This window comes from Giraffa tippelskirchi, chromosome 4 (assembly GCF_054371585.1).
Source record: "Giraffa tippelskirchi isolate mGirTip1 chromosome 4, T2T-mGirTip1v1.2.pri, whole genome shotgun sequence".
Lineage (NCBI taxonomy): Eukaryota > Metazoa > Chordata > Mammalia > Artiodactyla > Giraffidae > Giraffa > Giraffa tippelskirchi.
In genome coordinates, this window is record NC_137278.1 from 153,108,031 (window position 1) to 153,131,460 (window position 23,430).

The following is a 23,430-nucleotide window of genomic DNA, read 5'->3' on the forward strand; positions in this document are numbered from 1 at the left end:
AGTATTGGCTGATAATGACTTAAGATAAATCTCTTATAGTTATATTTAATGGTTGACTAGAAGCACCAGAGCCTTTAAGACACAAATAAATGGAACTGAAGTTAGAATAACATAAAATATAATTGATATTTATGATACAGTAACATTAAAACCATCTTTTTCCTAACACATGACTTTGTTGGCCCAGCCTGAATTCTATGGCCAAATGAAATATGGCTGACTCTTGAACAATGTGGGGTTTAAGTCTCACCCTCTACACAGCTGAAAATCTATGTATCATTTATAGCCAGCTCGCCTTAGGATTCAACCAACCACAGACTGGGTAGTAGAGTGGATCCCTGCAGTTCAAATCCATGTTGTTCAAGGTCAGCTGTACCTAGTATTTCTTTACAAAGGAAACAATATTCTCTTCACCATGACAATTCTTAGATATAAGAAGATTCTCATTTAAAATGTCAAAGATGTTTTACAAAGTCAAAAAAGAAGAGTTGTCCATAGGTTGTAAAGAGTAGATTTTAACATCACTATTATTGTAGGCTTTAATACATCTAATTTTTCAATCAGATGATGCATTAATGCAAGGTCAGACTGAAATAAAGTCATAAAAAGTATATTTACCTTTTTATCTGTGAGCAAAAGGAAATAATTAAATTTATTTATATATTGAAGTCTAATTTTTCTAAAACTTTGAGTCTAAATTTGTGTAATGCAATTTGCTGTTGAAGCTAATAAAGATCATATTTTCCAAATGTGCATATTCAGGTCAGCTAGAGTCTACAGACATGCTTAAGAAACATTCTACTGAGATGGATGAAACTGGAGCCCATTATACAGAGTGAAGTAAGCCAGAAAGAAAAACAACAATACAGTATACTAATGCATATATATGGAATTTGAAAGATGGTAACGATAACCCTATATGCGAGACAGAATAAGAGACACAGATGCATAGAACAATTTTATGGACTCTGAGGGAGAAGGTGAGGGTGGGACGTTCTGGGAGAATAGCATTGAAACATGTATATTATCATATGTGAAACAGAACACCATTCCATGTTCGATGCATGAGACAAGGGCTCAGGACCGGGGCAATGGGATGACCCAGAGGGATGGGATGGGGAGGGAGGTGGGTGGGGAGTCTGGGAGGGGGAACACATGTAGACCCATGGCTGATTCATGTCAATGTATGGCAAAGGCTATTACAATATTGTAAAGTAATTAGCCCCCAACTAAAATAAAAAAAAGAAAAAAAGAAAAAAAAAAAAGAAAAGTCAGAAATATAATAACAGAGAACAGACATGTGATTGCCAGGGGTTTGGAGTGAAGGGAGGGTCTAAGAAGAAAGGGGTAGCTGGAAGGTAAAAAAAAATAAAAATAAAAATAAAATATTTGTGTTTAGTGGTAAATGTGTCTTTCAAAGCTTTTAAATAGAATCTTTTAGTAGGAAAAGGTAGGGAGGCTCATGCAGAGCTCTACCACTAATCAGAACACAGTCAACAATTCTATTGTTAAAGCTAAATCAGTGAATCCAGGAAACATCTTTTTGACACCATTTTTAACCTATTATGAGTGATCAGTCAGACACTAATAGTAATAAGTAATGAAAGCATTTTTTTTTTAAATGAAGCTATTTATATGCCAGAGAGTCTGTGTCCGCAATATCACCTTCACGGCCTGAAGAGTAAATGTTGAAACAGTAAAAACAAACCAAAGAAGTCTTCTTTTTGACATTTATATCATAGCACATAACATGTCTGATAACTTGCTTTTTCCATTTCTTGAAATTAGTTTGATTGGTTAGCCTATAGCCAGGAGTTTAATATGCCAGATGACAATACTTTAAAGTGTATAGCATCTGATATAAAAAAGAAAATAAGAATGTTCTGTTGCTCATGCTTCTGACAGAACTTTGCAAACAGTAGAAGTGTTAAGAAGAAAATAAGCTGAAAACAAATCTTCACTTACCGCAAATGAATCCCATTGTGAGGTAAAGCTCTACAACGTTGGTACTGTAAGAGGCCGAGACCATTCCCAAACAGCATAACAAACCTCCTACCATCACCACTGGCCGACTACCATATTTATTCACCAAAACGCTACTTATAGGACCTGAGGTAGAGAAGAAGTTAAGAAATATTCAGTTGCTGGATTGTTTATTTATTTATAACATTTGTTAATTTTGAAAGTTGAGAAAGCACATTTTAATGATCAAAGAAAAGTATTAGTTCATAAGGAACAACATGAAAACTTTTCAATACTTTCCAATCCATTTGACTGATTATCTTTACCCATATATCTACAAGCACATAAAATAATAAATTAGAATTGCTTAATATCAAGTTTGGTAGGACTATAATAATTCAACTTCTGACAGAAAAGCTTTTTAATGAGACATAGCTAAACTTGTTGTTGTTAATCTCTAAGTTGTATCTGACTCTTTTGCATCCCCCACAGACTGTAGCACAACAGGTTCCACTGTCCATGGGATTTCCCAAGCAAGAATGTTGGAGGGAAGTGCCATTTCCTTCTCCAGGGGATTTTCCTGACCCAGGATCAAACCCATGTCTCCTGTATTGGCAGGCAGATTCTTTAATGCTGAGCCACTGGGGAAGCCCTAAATACCTTAACAAATGCAGATAAATTTATTTAATAAAAATTTAAGGATTATATAAATGATCTATCTGTTAGAATTTTATTTTCTGGAATAATGTGTGTTTGGGCACACAGATGTATGCCCTTAATTGAAGCTGGCTTGTTTTTCTTTTTATTATACCCCAATGTGACATTTCAATATCATATTTTTTATTTCAAGACCCCAACTGTTTACATATCTCATTATATTAGAAATGAGGACTCTTACACTGACAGTCTCTTAACAATCTCTGTTCATCAGGGGGCCACCAAGGGTAGCAATGTTGCTGTCATGTCTTAGGTATGTTTGAATTCATCTCAGTTTGGTCATTCAGTCATGTCTGACTCTTTGCAACTCCATGGACTGCAGCACACCAGGCTTCCCTGTCCATCACCAACTCCTGGAGCTTACTCAAACTCATGGCCATCAAGTTGGTGATGCCATCCAACCATCTCATCCTCTGTCATCCCTTTCTCTCACTTTCAATCTTTCCCAGCATCAGGGTCTTTTCAAATGAGTCAGTTCTTCACATCAGGTGGCCAAAGTATTGGAGTTTCAGCTTCAGCATCAGTCCTTCCAATGAATATTCAGGAATGTTTTCCTTTACGATTGACTGGTTTAATCTCCTCGCAGTCCAAGGGACTCTCAAGAGTCTTCTCCAACACCACAGTTCAAAAGCATCAATTCTTTAGCACTCAGCTTTTATGGTCCAGCTCTCACATCCATACATGACTACTGGAAAAACCATAGCCTTGACTAGACAGACCTTTGTTGACAAAGTAATATCTCTGCTTTTTAATATAATATCTAGGTTAGTCATAGCTTTCTTCCAAGGAGTAAGTGTCTTTTTATTTCATGGCTGCACTCACCATCTGCCATGATTTTGGAGCCCACGAAAATAAAGTCTGTCACTGTTTGGATTGTTTCCCCATCTATTTGCCATGAAGTAATGGGACCAGATGCCATGATCTTAGTTTTTTGAATGTTGAGTTTTAAGCCAACTTTTTCATTCTCTTCTTTCACTTTCATTGAGAGGCTCTTTAGTTCCTCTTTGCTTTCTGCCATAATGGTGGCATCATCTGCACATCTGAGGTTATTGATATTTCTCCCAGCAATCTTGATTCCAGCTTGTGCTTCTTCCAGTCCGGCATTTCACATGATATACTCTGCATAGAAGTTAAATAAGCAGGGTGACAACATACAGCCTTGACGTACTCCTTTCCCAATTTGGAACCAGTCTGTTGTTCCACGTCCAGTTCTAACTGTTGCTTCTTGACCTGCATACAGATTTCTCAGGAGCCAGGTAATGTGGCCTGGTATCCCCATCTCTTGAATAATTTTCCACAGTTTGTTGTGATCTACGCAGTCAAAGGCTTTGGCATAGTCAATTATGCAGAGTAGATGTTTTTCTGGAATTCTCTTTCTGTTTTGATGATCCAATGGATGGTGGCAATTTGATCTCTGGTTCCTCTGCCTTTTCTAAATCCAGCTTGAACATCTGGAAGCTCATGGTTCATGTACTGTTGAAGCCTGGCTTGGAGAATTTTGAGCATTACTTTGCTAGCGTGTGAGATGAGTGCAACTGTGCGGTACTTTGAACATTCTTTCGCGTTGCCTTCTTTGGGATTGGAATGAAAGCTGACCTTTTCCAGTCTTGTGGCCATTCCTGAGTTTTCCAAATTTGTTGGCATATAGATTGCAGCACTTTAACAGCATCATTTTTTTAGGATTTGAAATAGCTCAGTTGGAATTATTAAGTTATTATTTCTGTGGCTTGGTTAGACAATGATGATTCCCCACATTTCAATCAGAACATCTGAAAAAGTAATATGAATCCTGATTGTTGTCTGAAAAAGCCTCTGTTGATACTTTCTGGTAATGTCAAGAAAGTATCACTATCAAAACTTTTAGAATGGGTACAGCAGTTTAGATGGAACAACCAGAGAAAATGGAAGCTCTCTCTATTAAGACAGGCACCTCACCAAAAAGGAAAAATCTTAGTGTGGGAAACAGGCACATTGAACACTCTGACTCAAAAATCAGTTTTGAAGAGCTACATACTGAATAGGATGATGTTTTAGGAATGCCTCATGCAATGTATTTTATGTACATTTTCTGATGTATGTGTATGTGTGTGTGCATATAAAATATTCAGGAGTGGTCAAAATGATTAAAATAATGTATGCTTATGTTTAAAAAACTATTTTGGAAATAAAAGTTCTAAATATTAAGGAAGAGTTGGGTCTTATTTTAATGTGCAGAATTTCTTTCTTTGGTGGTGCTTTATAAAATAGTGATGCAACTTAACAATCTTAGATTCAGTGAAAGTCCATACCTCTTTATAAGACCTGTCCAAATGTAAATCATTTGCTTTGACATTTCTTTTTAGCTTAAAATTACATTTCATCTGATACTAATGGTTCTGTTTTGAGGAAAAATATTATATTAGGTCAGAATTCTCAGCCCAATATTTGGCCTAGAAAAAACTAAATGATTTTTAGTTAATACTAAAACTTTAAAAATTGCATTACATTTGAGAACTTCTACATGGATGGTATTTAAAACACACTGAGATTCAATTATCAGTAGAGCCTTAGTCAAAAATTCCATGGATGGAGGAGCCTGGTAGGCTACAGTCCATGGGGTTGCAAAGAGTTGGACATGACTGAGTGACTTCACTTTCTTTTTCTATAGTTCTTTTGGAGAGGGAAATGGCAACCCACTCCAGTGTTCATGCCTGGAGAATCCCATGGACAGAGGGGCCTAGTGGGCTACAGTCTATGGGGTTGCAAAGAGTCGGACACGACTAAGCAACTAACACACACACACCCACACACACCCTATCTTAGTCACTCTATCACACAGCTATACTTCGTATTTTTATTCTTAAGTGTAAATATAAATACTCATGGCCAAATAGTATTAAATATTACTCCACAATATCTTTTGAAAGGATATTGGTAATAACACATAATTTTATAAAAAGAACTCGAAAACAGAATACCACATTTTGTGTTTAATACCAAACAAAATAAAACTAAAAAAGGCCATATATAAGATAGCTCTATAAGATCAATGGGGTCCCCTGCTGGCTCAGCAGTAAAGAATCTGCCTGCAATGCAGACTCCTGCATTGGATTCGATCCCTGGGTTGAGAAGATCTTCTGCAGAAGGAAATGGCTACCCACTCCAGAATTCTTGCCTAGGAAATCTCATGGACTATAGTCCATGGGGTTGCAAAAGGGTTGGACATGACTTAGCGACTAAACAACAACAGTAAGATTAACAAGGTTGGAGGGGAATAAAATCAATGAAAATTGTCCAAGATAATGTGAAAAGAATAGAATTCTGTCCCTAATATGGAAAAACTCATCTGAAGAAATTATATATATATTATATATAAAATATAATTATTTATTATAACATATATAGTGGTTAGGAAATGAATGTTTTAAGTAAAAGCATAGAGTTAAATTTAAATAGCCTTTATGAGAAAGGGAGAACCAGAATCAATTGATTAACTTGGTTAATTACTGAATTTAGGTACCGATTCCTTTTTTTAAATAATGAATTCAGTTCAATTCAACTCAGATCAGTTCAGTGCAGCATTTCTTGAGTTCCTGGTATAAAGTCACTTGACAGACACCAAAGATAAAGTAGCAAAACACAACTATAATCCTCAATGCATTATGTTCCAGAGTAAGAAATAATCAACAAGTTATTTTAAAGCACTGTGATGGATGCTTTGATAGATACTAGATTATCAAAGGCACTTATCAATACTTGGACTAATAACAATGATTTCTTCCCAGTATCACTGATACTATATATTCTCTTTTATATATGATGCCTGGATAACTAACAAATGGGCTAATTGATTACTAGGTTTTATAAATATGTTTGCCTAAATAGTATAAATTAAAATTTGAAAACAAACTATGAATCAAAACCTCATTTGCAACCTATGGGAAATAATTATATCTATAGAGGGGGATAACCATATGAAGATTATTTCCCATTACTGTGACTGATTAAAGGTAGCCACTAAAGAAAATATTTAGAAGTGTCAGCACTTTTTGGGGGCAGGCTTTGATAAATTCTATAGTGGCATCCATCAAGATGCAATGAGAGTTCTAATTTTAGCAAATAACTTTAAATTATATACCTTAGTTAAATGATATCCTGTAAAGAATATGCTCACACAATTATAATTTTTTTCTAGCACAAAAAGATATACTTTATAAGTGATTTACTTAGAAATAATCAACATTCCATATCCCTCAATAGTAAATGCTTATATTATTGTCATAAATTATTTTATTTTGTAATGGTTATGAACAGAAAATTAAAATTATGATATGAAATAAAATGTGCTTATTTTATAAGGTATATCTAAATGCTTAATATTAGCCTAAGGAGACCTCTAACATTAGATTTAAAAACACAATACCATCCAACATCTCTCTCCAACATTATAAGCAACTTGGTTTATTACAATAACAAGAAAAAAGTTTCAAGAAAATAAATTCTGATTGTACATGATTTTGTTAAATGTGAACTAGCTTCACAGGTGTCCCTTGTTGAGGAATCTTAGGTCTAATTATATTCTGAATACATTCATTCATTTATTTCTTAATTCAATCATGCCAAAAGTTTTTACTCAGCATGTGTTTTTTAAGTAATCATAGTCCTTAATCACTAGTTATGTCAAAAAAAGAAAATCTACCTGCTGAGAGAGTTATATCTGAGTCTCTGTCTTGGTAGAGCAAAGGTATTGCTCATCAGAACGCTTTATTCTATTCTTCAAGCAGTTAAAAGAAATAGCATGCAAGAATAATAATACCTTTGTTCCAAAAACGTACACAAAAATATCAGACTATACTAAATCAGACTCATCTAGCCACTTATCTTCTGATACAGTTTTCCAATCTATCTCAGAATTTTTAGCGTCACATACAATGGCCACTTTCATGCTAGCTGCTGCTGCTGCTACTAAGTCTCTTCAGTCATGTCCGACTCTGTGCGACCCCATAGACGGCAGCCCACCAGGCTCTGCCATCCCTGGGATTCTCCAGGCAAGAATACTGGAGTGGGTTGCCATTTCCTTCTCCAGTGCATGAATGGGAAAACTGAAAGTGAAGTCGTTCAGTCAAGTCCGACTCTTAGCGACCCCATGGACTGTAGCCTACCAGGCTCCTCCGTCCAGGGGAATTTCCAGGCAAGAGTACTGGAGTGGGGTGCCATTGCCTTCTCCGTTCATGCTAACAATGAAGCTGTAAAGGAGGACTTCATCAGAGAGCAAAGTAAGGATCAAAATATTATCCCCATTGTTCAGCTACTTCTTTGTCTTCTAAAAGCTACTTCTGTCTTTTATGGTTGAGGCTCCATAACACTCAGCAAAAGAATACTAATTCTAGCAAGGAAGTTTTTGTGAGTTCTTATAAATTACAGAATTTGCCTATTCTTAGAATTCCTGCTGCACTTAGAGTTGGTAACACACACATGAACAAAACATTTTATTGGTTTGAGTCTTCTTCATACAATCTGTCCTAAGGTAACTGCCATATGGTAATAGTAGTGTTACTCGCTCAGTCGTGTCTGACTCTTTGAGACCCCACGGACTGTAGTCCACCAGGCTCCTCTGTCCATGGAATTCTCCAGGCAAGAATACCAGAGTAGGTAGCCATTCCCTTCTCCAGGGGATCTTCCTGACCCAGGGTACTATTATTATTCATCAACACTTATCAAATTATTACTCTTTGTAGGAAACATGCTGAGAATTCTACATGCATTATTGCATATGATTTTCATGGCCTAAATAACTAATTGCCTAATTAAAGCTATTAACAGTTGATAAAACTGAGATGTGCAGTTTTCAGATTACTTTTTCAAGGTCAACATCAATATTCATGGTAGGATGTGGATATGAGCCCAGGATCATCTCATTATAAAACTTGTGCTTTTAACTATTGTGCCGAAAAGAGTTAACATAGCAAAGCTAAGGCTGCCATCCTTATGAAAGCCTGCTTTCAAGATTGGCTCCTGGCTGGCATCTGGGAACTTGGATTTCAGAAATGTTCCCACCACTCCCTAACAGATAAGAGTGGCTCACTATACCTGTGTTATACCTGGCTATACTATACCTGAACAACAACCCAAAAGAAATCTTAAGCATTGAGTCTCTAATGAACTTTCTATAGACCTCACTTCACACGTGTTGTCACAACTCGTTGCTGAAGGAATTAAGCGCATCCTTTGTGATTTTATTGGGAGAGGACTGTTGGAAGTGTGGACCTCATTTCCTCCATACTTGGTACAACATACTTTTCTCTGATGATTTTCCCATTTTACTTCCTTTCATTTTAGTAAATAACAGTCATGAAAAAGACAATATTGAATCACTAATTATTGTTGTTGTTTAGTCACTAAGTTGTGTCCAACTCTTTTGTGACACCATGGACTGTAGCCCACCAGGGTCCTCTGTTCATGGGACTTTCCAGGCAAGAACACTGAAGTGGGTGGCCATTTCCTTCTCCAGGTTATCTTCCCAACCCAGAGATCAAACCTGCAACTCCTGCATTACAGGTGGACCTTTTACCATTGAGCCACCAGGGAAGCCCAATTACAGAAATGCAAACCCAAACTACAATGAAATATCACCTCACACCAATCAAAATGGTTATCATCAAAAAATCCACAAACAATAAATGCTCGAGAGGGTACAGAGAAGGGACTAGCCTTACACTGTTGATGGGAATGTTTATTGCTATCGCCACTATAAAGAACAGTATGGGGAAACTAAAAAACTAAAAAAAGAGCTACCACCTGACCCTGCAATCCCATTCCTGGGCATATATCCAGAGAAAAACATGGTTCAAAAGGATACATGCACCCTAATACTCATGGCACCACTCTTTACAGTAGTCGGAACATGGAAGCAACCAAAATGCCCATCAACAGAGGAATGAATAAAGATGTGGTACATATATACAATGGAATATTACTCAACCACTAAAAAGAATGGAATGTTGCCATTTGCAGCAACATGGATGTACCAAGGGAAGGTCATACTGAGTGAAGTAAGTCAGACAGAGAAGGAGAAATATCATTACGATATCCCTTATATATGGAATCTAAAAAATGATACAAATGAACTTACAAAACAGCAACAGACTCATAGACTCAGAGAACAAATTTATGGTTGCAGGGGACAGGGGAAGGATGGGGGTAAGAGACAGAGAGTTTGGGACGGACATGTACACGCTGCTATATTTAAAGCGGATAACCAGCAAGGACCTACTATACAGCACATGGAACTCTCCTCAGTGTTATGTGGCAGCCTGGACGAGAAGGGAGTTTGGGGGAGAATGGATACATGTATGTATACAGCCGAGTCCCTTTGCTGTCCATCTGAAATTGTTAACCAGCTATACCTCAATACAAAATAAAATTTTTTTAATTAAAATGGCATTTTTAAGTCTTTCAAATCTTTCTAGCTAATCATCAAAAGTGTTCTTACAGACTCAATAAAACTACTATATCTCTCCTACTGTTAACTTCAAATTTTGTATATTGTTTTAAACACAGATTTTTGTTACATATTTTTAAAGTATGTGACATATGTGAACTGGTCTATTTTCTGGTATATTGTTATTCTGCTCCGTAAACATGAACTCATAGTGCTTATTTTTATTTCTTTTGAATATTGCATGAGTACATGATAAATGTGAGACAATTTGGAGAGTATGTTATGTGTTGAACATTTCATAAAATATATTTGATCAATCTAAAACCATGAATTGGGATTGACTATCAATTTGAGTTCTATAAAATTTTTATGCATAGCATAAACACTAACAGAAGAAATGATAAACTGCTATAATTTATTTTTCATTTGCTTTATTTCAAATTTGTATATGTGGTATCCTGTCAAGTCAAATGACATAAAGCACTAGTGCAGGACCAGGATAAAGTTGTTTGCAATTACAGAAATTTATCTGTGTTTACTAGGACAGTATTTTTCTTACTAATGGAGGCTTTCTAAATTTGAAAGATTTTTCAAAGGAATTTTTTGAAATATAAAATTGTTGCTATTTTCATTTGAGCAGAGGTTAAGATCTTCTTCATTCACTACTTATTAATATGCTGAGGTTTATTCCTGCCCTGAAATTGGGACTGAAAGTCCACCTGGTTTTTCTCTCCGTTTGATCTCCTTTCATTTGGGATCAGTGAAAAAACATGAGGAAAGAATTCCTGATAATTAGCAAGAAGCTTTGCATTTGCTTTTATGAAGGATGAAGATAAAAATGTCACACAGGTAAATCATCTTCAAGGAGCACATTGCTCAATGATAACTGTCCTAGTTTGACTAAATAGAGCTCAGCTAGTTCTACACAAGATGAATCTTACTTTGGCTGAAGAGATTCATTATGTATTCACACAACACTCAACTAGGATTTTTAGCCCACCAAGCTCTTCTGTCCATGGAATTCTCCAGACAAGAATACAGGAGTGGGTAGCTGCTCCTTTCTCTAGGGGATCTCCCCAACCTAGAGATCAAACCCTGTTCTCCTGCATTGCAGGCAGATTCTTTATTGCCCAACCCATCAAGAAAACCCATAAGATGGTACACAAAAGTTTTAAAAGAATGGTTTGAGTAGTCATAGAAACCAAAAAACGGGGTTGGTGGCTTAGAGTTGAGATTCTCCATCATGAAGAGTATACATGCAGCAGCTATAGGGTTGGTTTGGTTTTTAATCAGAAGGCCCAGTTCCAGGGATCTCTCTGGTAGTTCAGTGGCTAAGACTCCATGCTCCTAATGGAGTGGGCTGGGGTTCGATACCTGTTCAGGGAACTAGATCCCACATGCTGCAACTAAAGAACCTGTATGTTCCCAGGAAAATGGAAGATTCTGCATGCTACAACTAAGACCCAGTACAGCTAAATAAATCAGTAAATCAATAAATAAAAGAAGGCCCAGTTTCAACCCAAACTTACTGCCTAAGCACTTAGAAGAATGAACAAGGCCCATGTATTACGATTTCTCCCAATATCTAGTTTCCTCTTATCCCTAAGTAAGAACCCTGATTTGTTGGCATGCTACTCTGCCCTCCATCTTTTTTTTTCCGAATTTTATAAGGGAGCATAGTCGATTGACAGTGTTCTCCATCTTAAAAGACTATTGCTCAGTCTTTCTGGTAGCTATGGCCACATGACTAAGTTCTGGCCAAGAGCAGAAGTGGTGCAAAGAATTTATCTGGTCTCCTTAAAGGGAAGGGCACACTCCTATTTTTTGCCCCTCTGTCCTGACTGCAGCCAAAGATGGAGAAGCTCTAGATAGACAATAAAAACAAAACCTGAAGCTGACTGTGGCTCAGATTATGAGCTTGTTATTGCAAAATTCAGGCATAAATTGAAGAAAGTAGAGAAAACCACTAGGCCACTCAGATATGACCTAAATCAAATCCCTTATGATTATACAGTGGAGGTAACAAATTCAAGGGATTAGAACTGGTAGACAGAGTGCCTGAAGACTATGGACGAAGTTCATAACATTGTACATATTTTCCAGTGTTGGAGAAGACTGTTGAGAGTCCCTTGGACTGCAAAGGGATCAAACCAGCCAATCCTAAAGGAAATCAACCTTGAATATTTATTGGAAGGACTGATGCTGAAGCTGAAGTTCCAATACTTTGGTCACCTGATGTGAAGAGCTGACTCATTAGAGAATTTCAACTTTAATCCACTTTCTACACAAACTGACACTGACCTTTTACATATTTGCAGTCTAAGATATCCCGCCACCTGATGCAAAGAGGTGACTCCTTTGAAAAGACCCTGATGCTGGGAAAGATTGAAGACAGGAGGAGAAGGAGACGACAGAGGATGAGATGGTTGGATGGCATCACCGACTCAATGGGCATGAGTTTAAGTAAACTCCGGGAGTTGGTGATGGACAGGGAGGCCTGGCGTGCTGCGGTTCATGGTGTCGCAAAGAGTCGGACACAACTGAACGACTGAACTGAAGTGAACTGAAGATATCCCAATTAATTCAATGATAGAAAAATTCAATTCCTATTAAAGTTTTTATAAAATCCATGAATATCATCTCGTACAAAAGTATTTAACATCTGCTAAATACCTTCTTTTCCTCTAAATTGAAAGTTTACTTCATTTGAAGAATTATCTCAGTGTGATCTAACTATAGAACATTTAAAGTGATTCTGATATATTTCCAATTTTTTAAACTTAACTGAAGTTGGAATAGTCTAACTCAATAGGATTTTTGAATGTGAATATGCAATTCAGAATGTATCTTAAGAAGTATACATGTATATATTTCCACTAGCCTGTTAGGAATATTCAATTTGTATATTGAAGATTTCTGTCTGTTTCAGTCAACTGATAAACAGTATGGCCATTTCCAAAGGATACTAAAATACATTTCAGCTCATGGATATTTTTCCCTCATAATTCTAATTGTGGGTAGGATAGTATGTGAAGTCCTTCTTTCCCTTCCTCTGTTCTTAAAATTAGTTTTAAATAACACTGCCAGAATGCATTCCATGAATACATTTGTATAATGTAAGCCCTAAAGTTTTAATTGCTACAATACTTTGTTCCTATCCCTCTTAAAAGATAGCATTAATATTCTACTTTGTGACATATTTATTTGCATATTTGTTTTAATCACTAGAATTTCAGCTCTTGGAGGCCAGTGGTGTAATATTATATTTATAATTTATTTAGGCATAGGATAAATATATTTCATATAGTAGATAGTAATTTTTTAATTTAATTAGAAATTGTTTTCTAAGTTCATCTAGGATTTTCTTTCTTTCTTTCTTCCTTTTTGGCTTCACTGTGCAGCATGTGGGATCTTCTCTGACCAGGAATTGAACCTGTGCCACTGCATTAGAAGCATAGTCTTAACCACTGGACCAACACGGAAGTACCTAGGATCTTCATATGATGCCACCATCACTACATTGGCATGATATCAGGATTTATCAGAGCAGACAAGATTTTACAGAGGATATTTAACTATTGGGTTTCTTTCTCATCTTACCTAAATCATATAGGAAACAAAAACACAACACATATGCCAGATTAAAGGTTATTTTAGAGATGTGTGTATCATCACCATTCATCTAACTCTTCACTTTAAAAGTGCTTTTGTTTATGAGTAACAATTAGTTTTAAGCAATCAAAAAAGTCCTAAGTAAAGGTATGAGAACCACCTGCTCCAATGGCCCTATCACTGTCTACTGCAGATATAGATGTATTTGTGTCATCAATCCAAGGTACACAGTACCAAGGGAATGTGCCCCTAGTATTCTTTGTGCATATTTTATGTAAGTTCTAGCATACTATAAAGTAACACCAAGTAATAACAATTAGTATCATCTACTTATTCCAGAGTATAACAATCATCATCAGAGAAATCGTAACTATTATTTAATTGAGTCCTCCCTTGGTTAACACTATTGGTTACTGATTGCACTTTTATTTTCTCCTACTTCCTCTCTTGAGAGAACATGGACTCCTTGTAAGAATCTGTTTTTCGCTGTGCAGCCACGTGCTGAGACAAATAAACTCCACACTGAAGTGAGATTTACTAAAAGAGTCAGTCATGGTAATCTCATTCCCTTCTCCATTGAATGTGCTATGACACAATTCTGGCCAAAGAGTGGAAACCTATTAGGAATTTCTGGGCACAGTTTTCCTCTGCTTATAAACAGTTACCAAGAAATCCCTAAATGTTGTCTCATTTGCATATGTTTCTTTGAACCACAACAGCCTTCTTGTGAACAGAAAGAGAGCTGGCCTGAGGCCGAAACACAGAAGCTGGCAGTTTCAAGAGCATCACAGTGAACTTGGAACCCTAATGATGTCATTCCCTATTCATTCTATATTTCAAAATTCTTATGAATGAAGTGATTGATATGTTTAGGTAGTGCGTGTGTGCGTGCCTGTTCAGTCACTTCAGACTGCAGCTTTATGGACCATAGCCTGCCAAGCTCCTCTGTCCATGGAATTCTCCAGGCAAGAATACTGGAGTGGGTTGCCATGTCTTCCTTCAGGGGATCTTCCTGACCCAGGCTTTGAACCCACAGGAGTGCATTGCAAGCAGGTTCTTTACCACTTAGCCACTGGGGAAACCCATTTAGGTAGTGTGGAAGCCTATTGAGTGTTTACACTGAAAGCATTCCAGCAGATAAACCTGTAGGAAAATAGATAATTTTTTTTCTTAAATATTATGGTATAATACAGGACTGTTTTGGAAATACCAAAAATAATTATAACAAAAATATTTGATTCAATCACTTGTCTGTTTGAGAAGCTGTTATTCAACTTTATTTTGAAAAATTGGGTATTTTATTTAATAGCTTATTTTATAGGTTTCCTGAAATAAGTGGCATGCAAATTTATTGCATTACATGCATTCATAAATTAAATGAGAACTTTAAGTTGACAAGGGTTTATTGCTGTTCCAAGCTTCATGGAAATTTAGATAATATATGACATTGTCTAGACATGTCTTTGTATTTGGCTTATATTTAACCTCTTTATACAAACTATCATTTACACACACACACACAGACTCTCACACACACTTATTAATTCACAATACAATTTTTAAGTGTAAGAATAGTTTTAAATCTCATTGCTTATAATTAATTGTAGGACATATACTTTCTAATCTGTGTAACATTGCTGTTAATCTAAGAGACAATACTATCCAAAAAAACCTACGTTGAGACATTTTATGTTTTGGTGCTATCTAGAACCTCTATGGGACTTCCCTGGTGGCTCAGACAGTCAAGAATCTGCCTGCAATGCAGGAGACTCGGGTTCAATCCCTGTGTCAGGAAGATCCCCTGGAGAAGGGAATGGTAACCTACTCCAGTATTCTTGCCTGAAGAATCCCATAGACAGAGGAGCCTGCCAACCCACAGTCCATGGGATCGCAAAGAGTCAGACACAAATGAGCATCTAACACACACACATACACAGAACCTCTATGAATGGATCCAGCTATATTAGTGTTCATAAAGCAAATGTAAATGAATGAATGAATAAAATCCTTTCTTTAACAAATAAATGGTGTATGTTCTGAACGAGGAGTCAAGTTCCAGAAACTATTGTACACAACTTGTAGCAACAACACCTGCAGTGAAGATCCACAAAAAAAGAGAATTGAATGGATATATGAGATGCGAACACTGGTTTTCAGAGGCAAACATCACAATACTCCAAGAAAAGAGAAAGGTATTTGCAGTATATTTTAATTTTTAAAGATTTTTTAAAAAATCCGAGACATAAAGTAGAAAATAATACATAAAAAAACAAAGGAGTAACTGTAAACATACAGAAATATGAGCTTAGATTTAGAATGGGAAGTATATTAATCATTTGACCAGAAGTCATCTTTCAAAAAGCTTATTACTGATCATGGGCTTTCTTCTTGAAACTGTTAACTGACTGCCTATCAGCTTCAGAATAAAGGCTAAATACCTAAAAATGAAATATGGCTCATTCATCATGTTACCTGTCTTCAACTTCACAATTTCCCACTTCGCTTTTTACATTCTTTCATGATTCATTGTCTGCTTCCTATTCTTCTATCACCACTATTTTCTACTCATGTTTTGCTCTTCCTTTAAAGACTCAACTTAAACCCCACCATGTCTATGATGGTCTGTCCTTGGAGCCTTGCTCTCATGTTTCCAACCACTGACACTATCTATTGTCAAATGTAGGAATAAATCTCACCACCTTTTTCCATGAGTTCTTAATTAAAATCATGCCTTAAAATATATTTTCCTACCCAAATCTTGTTATTTCCTATAGATGATCATCTCTTTGAAGGGCAAATGTATGCATTTGCTTCTCTTTTCCTATAGTACCAAGCATAGGGTAGTATTTATCCTTGATAAGAGTTACTTGAGAGTTTAATTTTACTCTACTGTTGGTATGTATTTAAATATATGATAACCTCCATTACATGAAATTAATATTTTACTTACTCTGAAATATTCTGTGATAAATAAATATGAAGAAATGGCATTTAAAAAACCCAGTGGAAATTTCATGTTAAATTTATGTTTGAATATAATGGAAAACCAGTAGGGCCACACAGTATCTCCTTTAAAAATACCCTCATGGTTACCTATGATAATGCACAGTGATGTGCATGATATATGAGAACCATTACATGGAACTGGTATACTTCTCACTTAATCCCACTTTACTGCAAATGTGTTGCTTTTATTTTTTCATTTTAAAATGGGTGTATTTTCCTATGTGACATCAAGAAATAAAATCCACCACGAAGAGAACTCTTAATCCCCATGAACTGTGTAAAGCAACTTACTTCTAATGGCCTCAATGCATCATAAATTCAAAATAAATTAGTGACCATTAAGACACAGGCTCCCCATCATTTGTATTACAAATGATGCTTAGACATCAGGCATTACTGGAATCACCTTTCAGCTGAAGAATGATATTGATATTCTTCAGACAGAGCACATTAAAATGATCCAATGAAATACACCAACTTCAAGAAGGATATAGCATGTTAGGCTTGTGATGAGAATATTATTTAGGTTTCTTAGTAGCAAAAACATTTCTTCCATTATGCTTCTGAGGTAGAAATTAAATATGTTTCAAATCAAAATGACTTTTCAGGAACCTTGTAGTGGTACACTATTTATACCTTAGTTGTTTGCCACCTAAATCACAAAGAACACAGAAACCATTCAAAATATATTCATGAGCTATAAAAGAGAATTTTGCTTTCACTTTTATATCATGTTTTAAAGTCTTTTCAAGATGATTTAATTATACAGGAAATGTACTGGGTTTTATTATTGGTATCCTAGAAAAGGAAACTTCTAGCTGAATTTTAAGAAACTAGAAAGAAATGTATGAATTTATAGCAATATGTGAGGATTTAAACAATATATGGCTATAAATCTCAGGAAACAACTTTTCTTAATCTGTTAATTTTTATTTCAAATGTAACTTTTGAAGACTATCTAATCACATAAATAAAATAGTAACAACAATCTGAACTGTCAAAGTCTCCACCTCCACATCATCAACTTATGGAAATTTTAGGAATATCTGTGATTCTTACCTGAATCTCTCAGGTTATTGTGTGAATTCCCTCTCTAGCCAGAAAGCCAGGTTAGAATTGAGACGACCCACAGCATTTGCACGTTAAGGGTGTAAGATTATCACTTAAATATGTTTGTTCATCTCCTAGTTCCCTTCTTGTGTTTACCTTGTGTGGCCAATCTCAGAGATGTCTTTCACATTCTAGTGAGAATAAACTGCAGACTTTGGGACTTCCCTAGTGGTCTAGTGGTTAAGAATCTGCCTGCCAGTGCAGGGGACACAGGTTTGATCCTTGGTCCAGAGAGATCCCGTGTGCCATGGAGCAACTAAGCCAGTGTCCCACAACTACTGAGACTGCGTACCTAGAGCCCATGCTGTGTGACAAGAGAAGCCATAGCAATGAGAACTGGCACACTACAACAAAGAGTAGCCCCTGCTCAACGCAACTGAAGAAAGTCCACAGGCAGCAATCTAGGACAGCCAATAAATAAATAAATGAACTGCATACTTTTTCAACAAAGCCATTTAAAAAAAAATCTCAACTCTTCCAGAAATCAACTCTTCATCTAACACCCTCTCTTTTGCAAAATATATATTGGCAGGAGGGGTTAAGGAGGCCTAGAGCTAACCAGGCTAGAAGTCTAACTAGCTCTTGCTCAAGCATGCAGTCACTTCAATGGAGTGAATGGGCTGATGAATTATAAAGGGAGGAATCAGTATGGAATGTCAGTTCAACTTTTAGTAAGTCCCTTATAAAGCAGTGGAAAAATAAGAACCTTGAGTATTTGAGAAAATTAATAAAGAAAGGAAGAGGTTGAAATTCCCTGAGAAAGGCAAGAGTAAGAAGACAAGCCAGTTAAAAAAAACAAACAATAGACTTTAGTAATAGATGGTCCTCCTCTTGTGCATAGCACCCTTTCATATACCTGTTTTGGCTTATTTCCTTAAGAATCCATAAAAATTCAAGAACCATTACATTGCTACATAGGAACACAAATAAGTAACATTTTAAAGTATACTACATGCTGCTAAGGCCTTTCTCTAATATATGTATATTTGCATAGCAGCACCTTTTCAATGTATGAAGACCTTTAGTCTGTTCCATTTGACTTCTCACAACAATCTGTAATTGTAAATATCATTGGATATTGGATGAAAAAAGGAAAATCCTATAGACAGAGGAGACTTGCAGGCTACAGTCCATAGGGTTGCAAAGAGTTGGACATGACTGAGTATGCCTGTGGACAATGGACAGAATAATAAGTCAGGCTCAGACAGTTTAGGTGCCTGGCATGAGGGTCACATGACTAACCAATAGTGGAGTAAAGACAAAAACATAGTTTTTTAAAAAATTTAAAGTGCTTAGATAGCCAATGAACTCAAGGATTGGCAAAAGTTGAGATAAAAGTTAATGAGACATATCTGGGATTCTTATCCTGATGCCAAAGACTTCAAAGCATGAAGCTTGGGGCTACGAGGCTTGCGTTCCTATGACTAGTCTTCTGATCTTTTGCCAGTCATTTAACCTTTTAAACTTCAGTTCAGTAACCTAGAAAATGATGATCATATCCTTCCCCAAACTCAAAAGTTGTTCAAAATTCAAATGATGTAATGCATATTAAAGAATGTTAGAAATTTTAAAATGTCACACAAATATAAAATATTATAGTTTTAGTCACTTAATTTGAAGTTTTCTGAAAAAGTCTTAAGGGTAGATTCTTATTTGCCTCATAAGTCTTGAACATACATAAGAATAAAATATCTAAACATGCTTGAGCTTGAATAATTTTGTACTTAACTCACAATATGCATTATTAGGGCTTCCCAGGTGACACTATTGGTCAAGAACTTGCTGGCCAATGCAGGAGACTCAAGAGATGCGGGTTCGATCCCTGGGTCAGAAAGATTCCCTGGAGGAGGGCATGGCAAACCACTCCAGTATTCTTGCCTGGACAATCCCATTGGATGGAGGAGTCTGGCTGTCTACAGTCCATAGGGTTCCAAAGAGCCAGACATGACTGAGCAACTTAGCATGCAGGAGGTATGCATGTGTTATTAACTATTATATTAAAGGAATTAGATTAGTTCCCCTTCCTCCTCAAAGACATTAAGGCATAAAGATATAAAGGACCTGTCCAGCAGAAATTTAATCAACTTATTTCCTTTGGATTACACTTTCATGTTTTTTTTTTTTTTTATTATTTTGTGGTGTTGTTGTTCAGTTGCTTAGTCATGTTCAACTATTTGCAATCCCCATGGACTGCAGCATGCCAGGCTTTTCTGTCCTTTAGCATCTCCCAGAGCTTGCTCAACTCAAGCTCATTGTGTCAATTATGTCATTCAACCATCTCCTCTCCTGTCGTCCCCTTCTCCTCCTGCCTTCAATCTTTCCCAGCATTAGGGTCTTTTCAAGTGAGCTGGCTTTTCCCATCAGGTGGCCATCAGTTTCAGCATCAGTCATTCCAATGAATATTCTGAGCTGATTTTCTTTAGGACTGCTTTGATCTCCTTGTAGTCCAAGGGATTCTCAAGAGTCTTCTCCAAAACCACAGTTCAAATGCATCAATTCTTCAGCACTCAGCCTTCTTTATGGTTCTACTCTCACATCCATACATGACTACTAGAAAGACTATAGCTTTTATTATACGGGTCTTTGTCAGCAAAAAAAAAAAAAAAGTCTCTGCTTTTTATTTTGTGCAGTGATAGGTTTTCCTCCCCTTTTGTTTATAATCTATTAAAAAGCTTTCTATGGGTCTTGGACTCTGTGTAGGAAGGCTGGATGGATAAACATTGCTATAGATAAGCATAAGTGGTAAAGAGATGCCAGAGTTTGAAAACTCCTTGGCTCTATTAACAGAATCATATTTCAGTGAAATAGAAGACTACTAAACCATTCCATTCTGAGAAGCATGTAATTCAAGAGCAAGTTGCTGAGCTCAAAAATGCCACCTGGAATCTGAATACATCTCTTAATAAATTAATAAAAGAAAGAGTAAAATATATGGACTTGGTCCAGATACCCAGGAAAAATGTTGTTTAAAATATGGTTATCAACCAAGCGCTCCTTTATAAAGTCATTCTTTGTGCTTTTTTGTGACTTCCTTGGTTTATTAAATAATAGTGCTTTTTGCTTTACCTATATTTTGTTGTTGTTTAGTTGCTAAGTTTGTCCGACTCATTTGTGACCCCCATGGATTGTAACCCACCAGACTCCTCTGTCCATGGGATTCTCCAGGCAAGAATACTGGAGTGTGTTGTCATTTCCTTCTCCAGACTATCTTCCCAATGCAGGGACTGAACCTGCAACTCCTGCATTGGCAGGTAGATTCCTTACCACTGAGCCACCTAGGAAGCCCTACCAATATTTTATTCAGTTGCAACTACATAACAGTGAGTCTAATATATACTTATAAGCTAACACACTCAATTCTCACATTTAACTATATTTATATACTAGCACAGAAAATAGAGAAAAATATTATCATTTTTGGACCTGTGTTTCTCAGCTATTTCTAATTTTAGAGAGCCCAGTGTTTTAGCCCAGTTGAGCTTAAAGCTCAATATTCAGAACACTAAGATGATGACATCCAGTCCCATCATTTCATGGCAAATAGATGGGGAAACAGTGGCTAACTTTATTTTTGGGGGCTCCAAAATCACTGCAGATGGGGATTACAGCCATGAAATTAAAAGACGCTTACTCTTTGGAAGGAAAGTTATGACCAACCTAGACAGCATATTAAAAAGCAGAGACATCACTTTGTCAACAAAGGTCTGTCTAGTCAAGGCTATGGTTTTTCCAGTGGTCATGTATGGATGTGAGAGTTGGACTACAAAGAAAGCTGAACGCTGAAGAATTGATGCTTTTGAACTGTGGTGTTGGTGAAGATTCTTGAGAGTCCCTTGGACTGCAAGGAGATCCAACCAGTCCATCCTAGAGGAGATCAGTCCTGGGTGTTCATTGGAAGGACTGATGTTGAAGCTGAAACTCCAATACTTTGGCCACCTCATGCGAAGAGTTGACTCATTGGAAAAGACCCTGATGCTGGGAAAGATTGAAGGTGGGAGGAGAAGGGGATGACAGAGGATGAGATAGTTGGATGGCATCACCGACTTAATGGACATGAGTTTGGGTAAACTCCGGGAGTTGGTGATGGACAGGGAAGCCTGGTGTGCTGCAGTCCATGGGGTCTCAAAGAGTCGTACATGACTGAGCAACTGAACTGAACTGTGGTAGAAATAAGTTATGTGGATCCTGCAGGGTAAGGCTTTGATCATTCCTGGTAAATGTGGAACTAATGGTTGAGAATCTCTGTTCTAAAAAATCAGTCTAGATTCCCACAAGTAGTTGGGTCACAACTGACCTCTTTGTAGACACTTCAGAGTTTACTTGCAAATGTGAAAGCTTGCAGTCCACCTACTACAACAAAAGTAGACCCTCAATGATTATCAATAACTTTAAAGAATGAATGAATTCCCAGACCTACTTTTAACTGTACTCACAGAAGTAGGGCTTCCCTTGTGGCTCAGCTGGTGAAGAATCTGCTCACAATGTGGGAGACCTAGGTTCGATCCCTGGGTTGGGAAGATCCCCTGGAAAAGGGAAAGGCTACCCTCCTCAGTATTCTGGCCTAGAGAATTCCATGGACTTAGTCCATGGGGTTGCAAAGAGTCGGACACAATTGAACGACTTTCACTTCACTTCACTTTACTTCACAGAAGTAGGCAACTGGATAGCACTACCCAGGTATCAAAGTCAGCTATCTTATTTGCTATTTGAAAGCTGTGTTTAGCTTCTCCTGAACTGTCATTCTGTCTTCAGATGCCTACTTTCATCCAGCCAAGTTTAAATGAAAAATAACAACTTGGTTTATGTGAAAAATGAATGAAACAAATTGGTTAACAAAGTGAGGACTCATCACTTTGTTGCCTGATCATTTTAAAAACCATAAAGGCATGTAATTAGTAAAACCTTCTAGCTATAAAACTCTTTCACGTAAAGAGCAAGAAAAAAGAAAAATCTGGGCTTTTTGTAGAGAAAGATGAGTCATAAAAGTTTTAGTTTTCACAAATAATTAAAAAAATTAAAGCTATAAAATTATAGTCAAAAGAGAGGAAGGAAAATGTTGAGTGAATAATGATATGAGAATCAGAAAATGGCATTTAATAAAAAGACATGTGAGAGAGACAGAAAGAGAATGAAGACACCATTTTTCCAGACAATTATTTATTTATTGTCACAGAAGACTCACATGAAGTAAGAAGTCAGAAAGAGATGATGGAGAAAGGGAAGGAAGAACCCACTTGACCTGTCTAGTAATCAACATATGAGTTATAATACCAATAGATAACCTCATGTCCTATGGGCATACTGAAATTGTGTAGATTTTAACAGGAAGCTCAACACTCAGGAAAAAAATGCCTTCAAGGGGAAAACTGGATAATTATGAACTTAATTATCCAAGCCACACACAGGCATGATTAATGAGAATGTGTTAAATAGCAAGTGATGATATATATGGGGCATGACTTTCACCCAACTTAATGGCACCACTAACAATCTGAAGTGGAAAAGTACTTCACAGTTTTTAAGTTACAAAAACGAATTATAAGGCAAAAGTTTAGACAAACTGGAAAAACAATCTCAGACAAATATCTAAGGAGAACAATATA

At 36.6% G+C, this 23,430-nt stretch overlaps 1 protein-coding gene across 8 annotated transcripts in view; it reads right to left on the reverse strand.

Annotated features, from left to right (window-relative positions):
- The window catches only part of SLC16A7 (solute carrier family 16 member 7), a 255,680-nt gene that overhangs the window by 11,798 nt on the left and 220,452 nt on the right, over nucleotides 1-23,430 (reverse strand). For 7 of the 8 annotated variants that reach the window (XM_081586803.1, XM_081586801.1, XM_081586799.1 and 4 more), the window contains one exon: nucleotides 1,966-2,109. In XM_081586803.1, the coding sequence (XP_081442929.1) occupies nucleotides 1,966-2,109 (144 nt within the window). Of the gene's footprint in view, nucleotides 1-1,965; nucleotides 2,110-22,260; nucleotides 22,351-23,430 lie in introns of those variants that run through there. The other variant, XM_081586805.1, reaches the window with a different exon arrangement.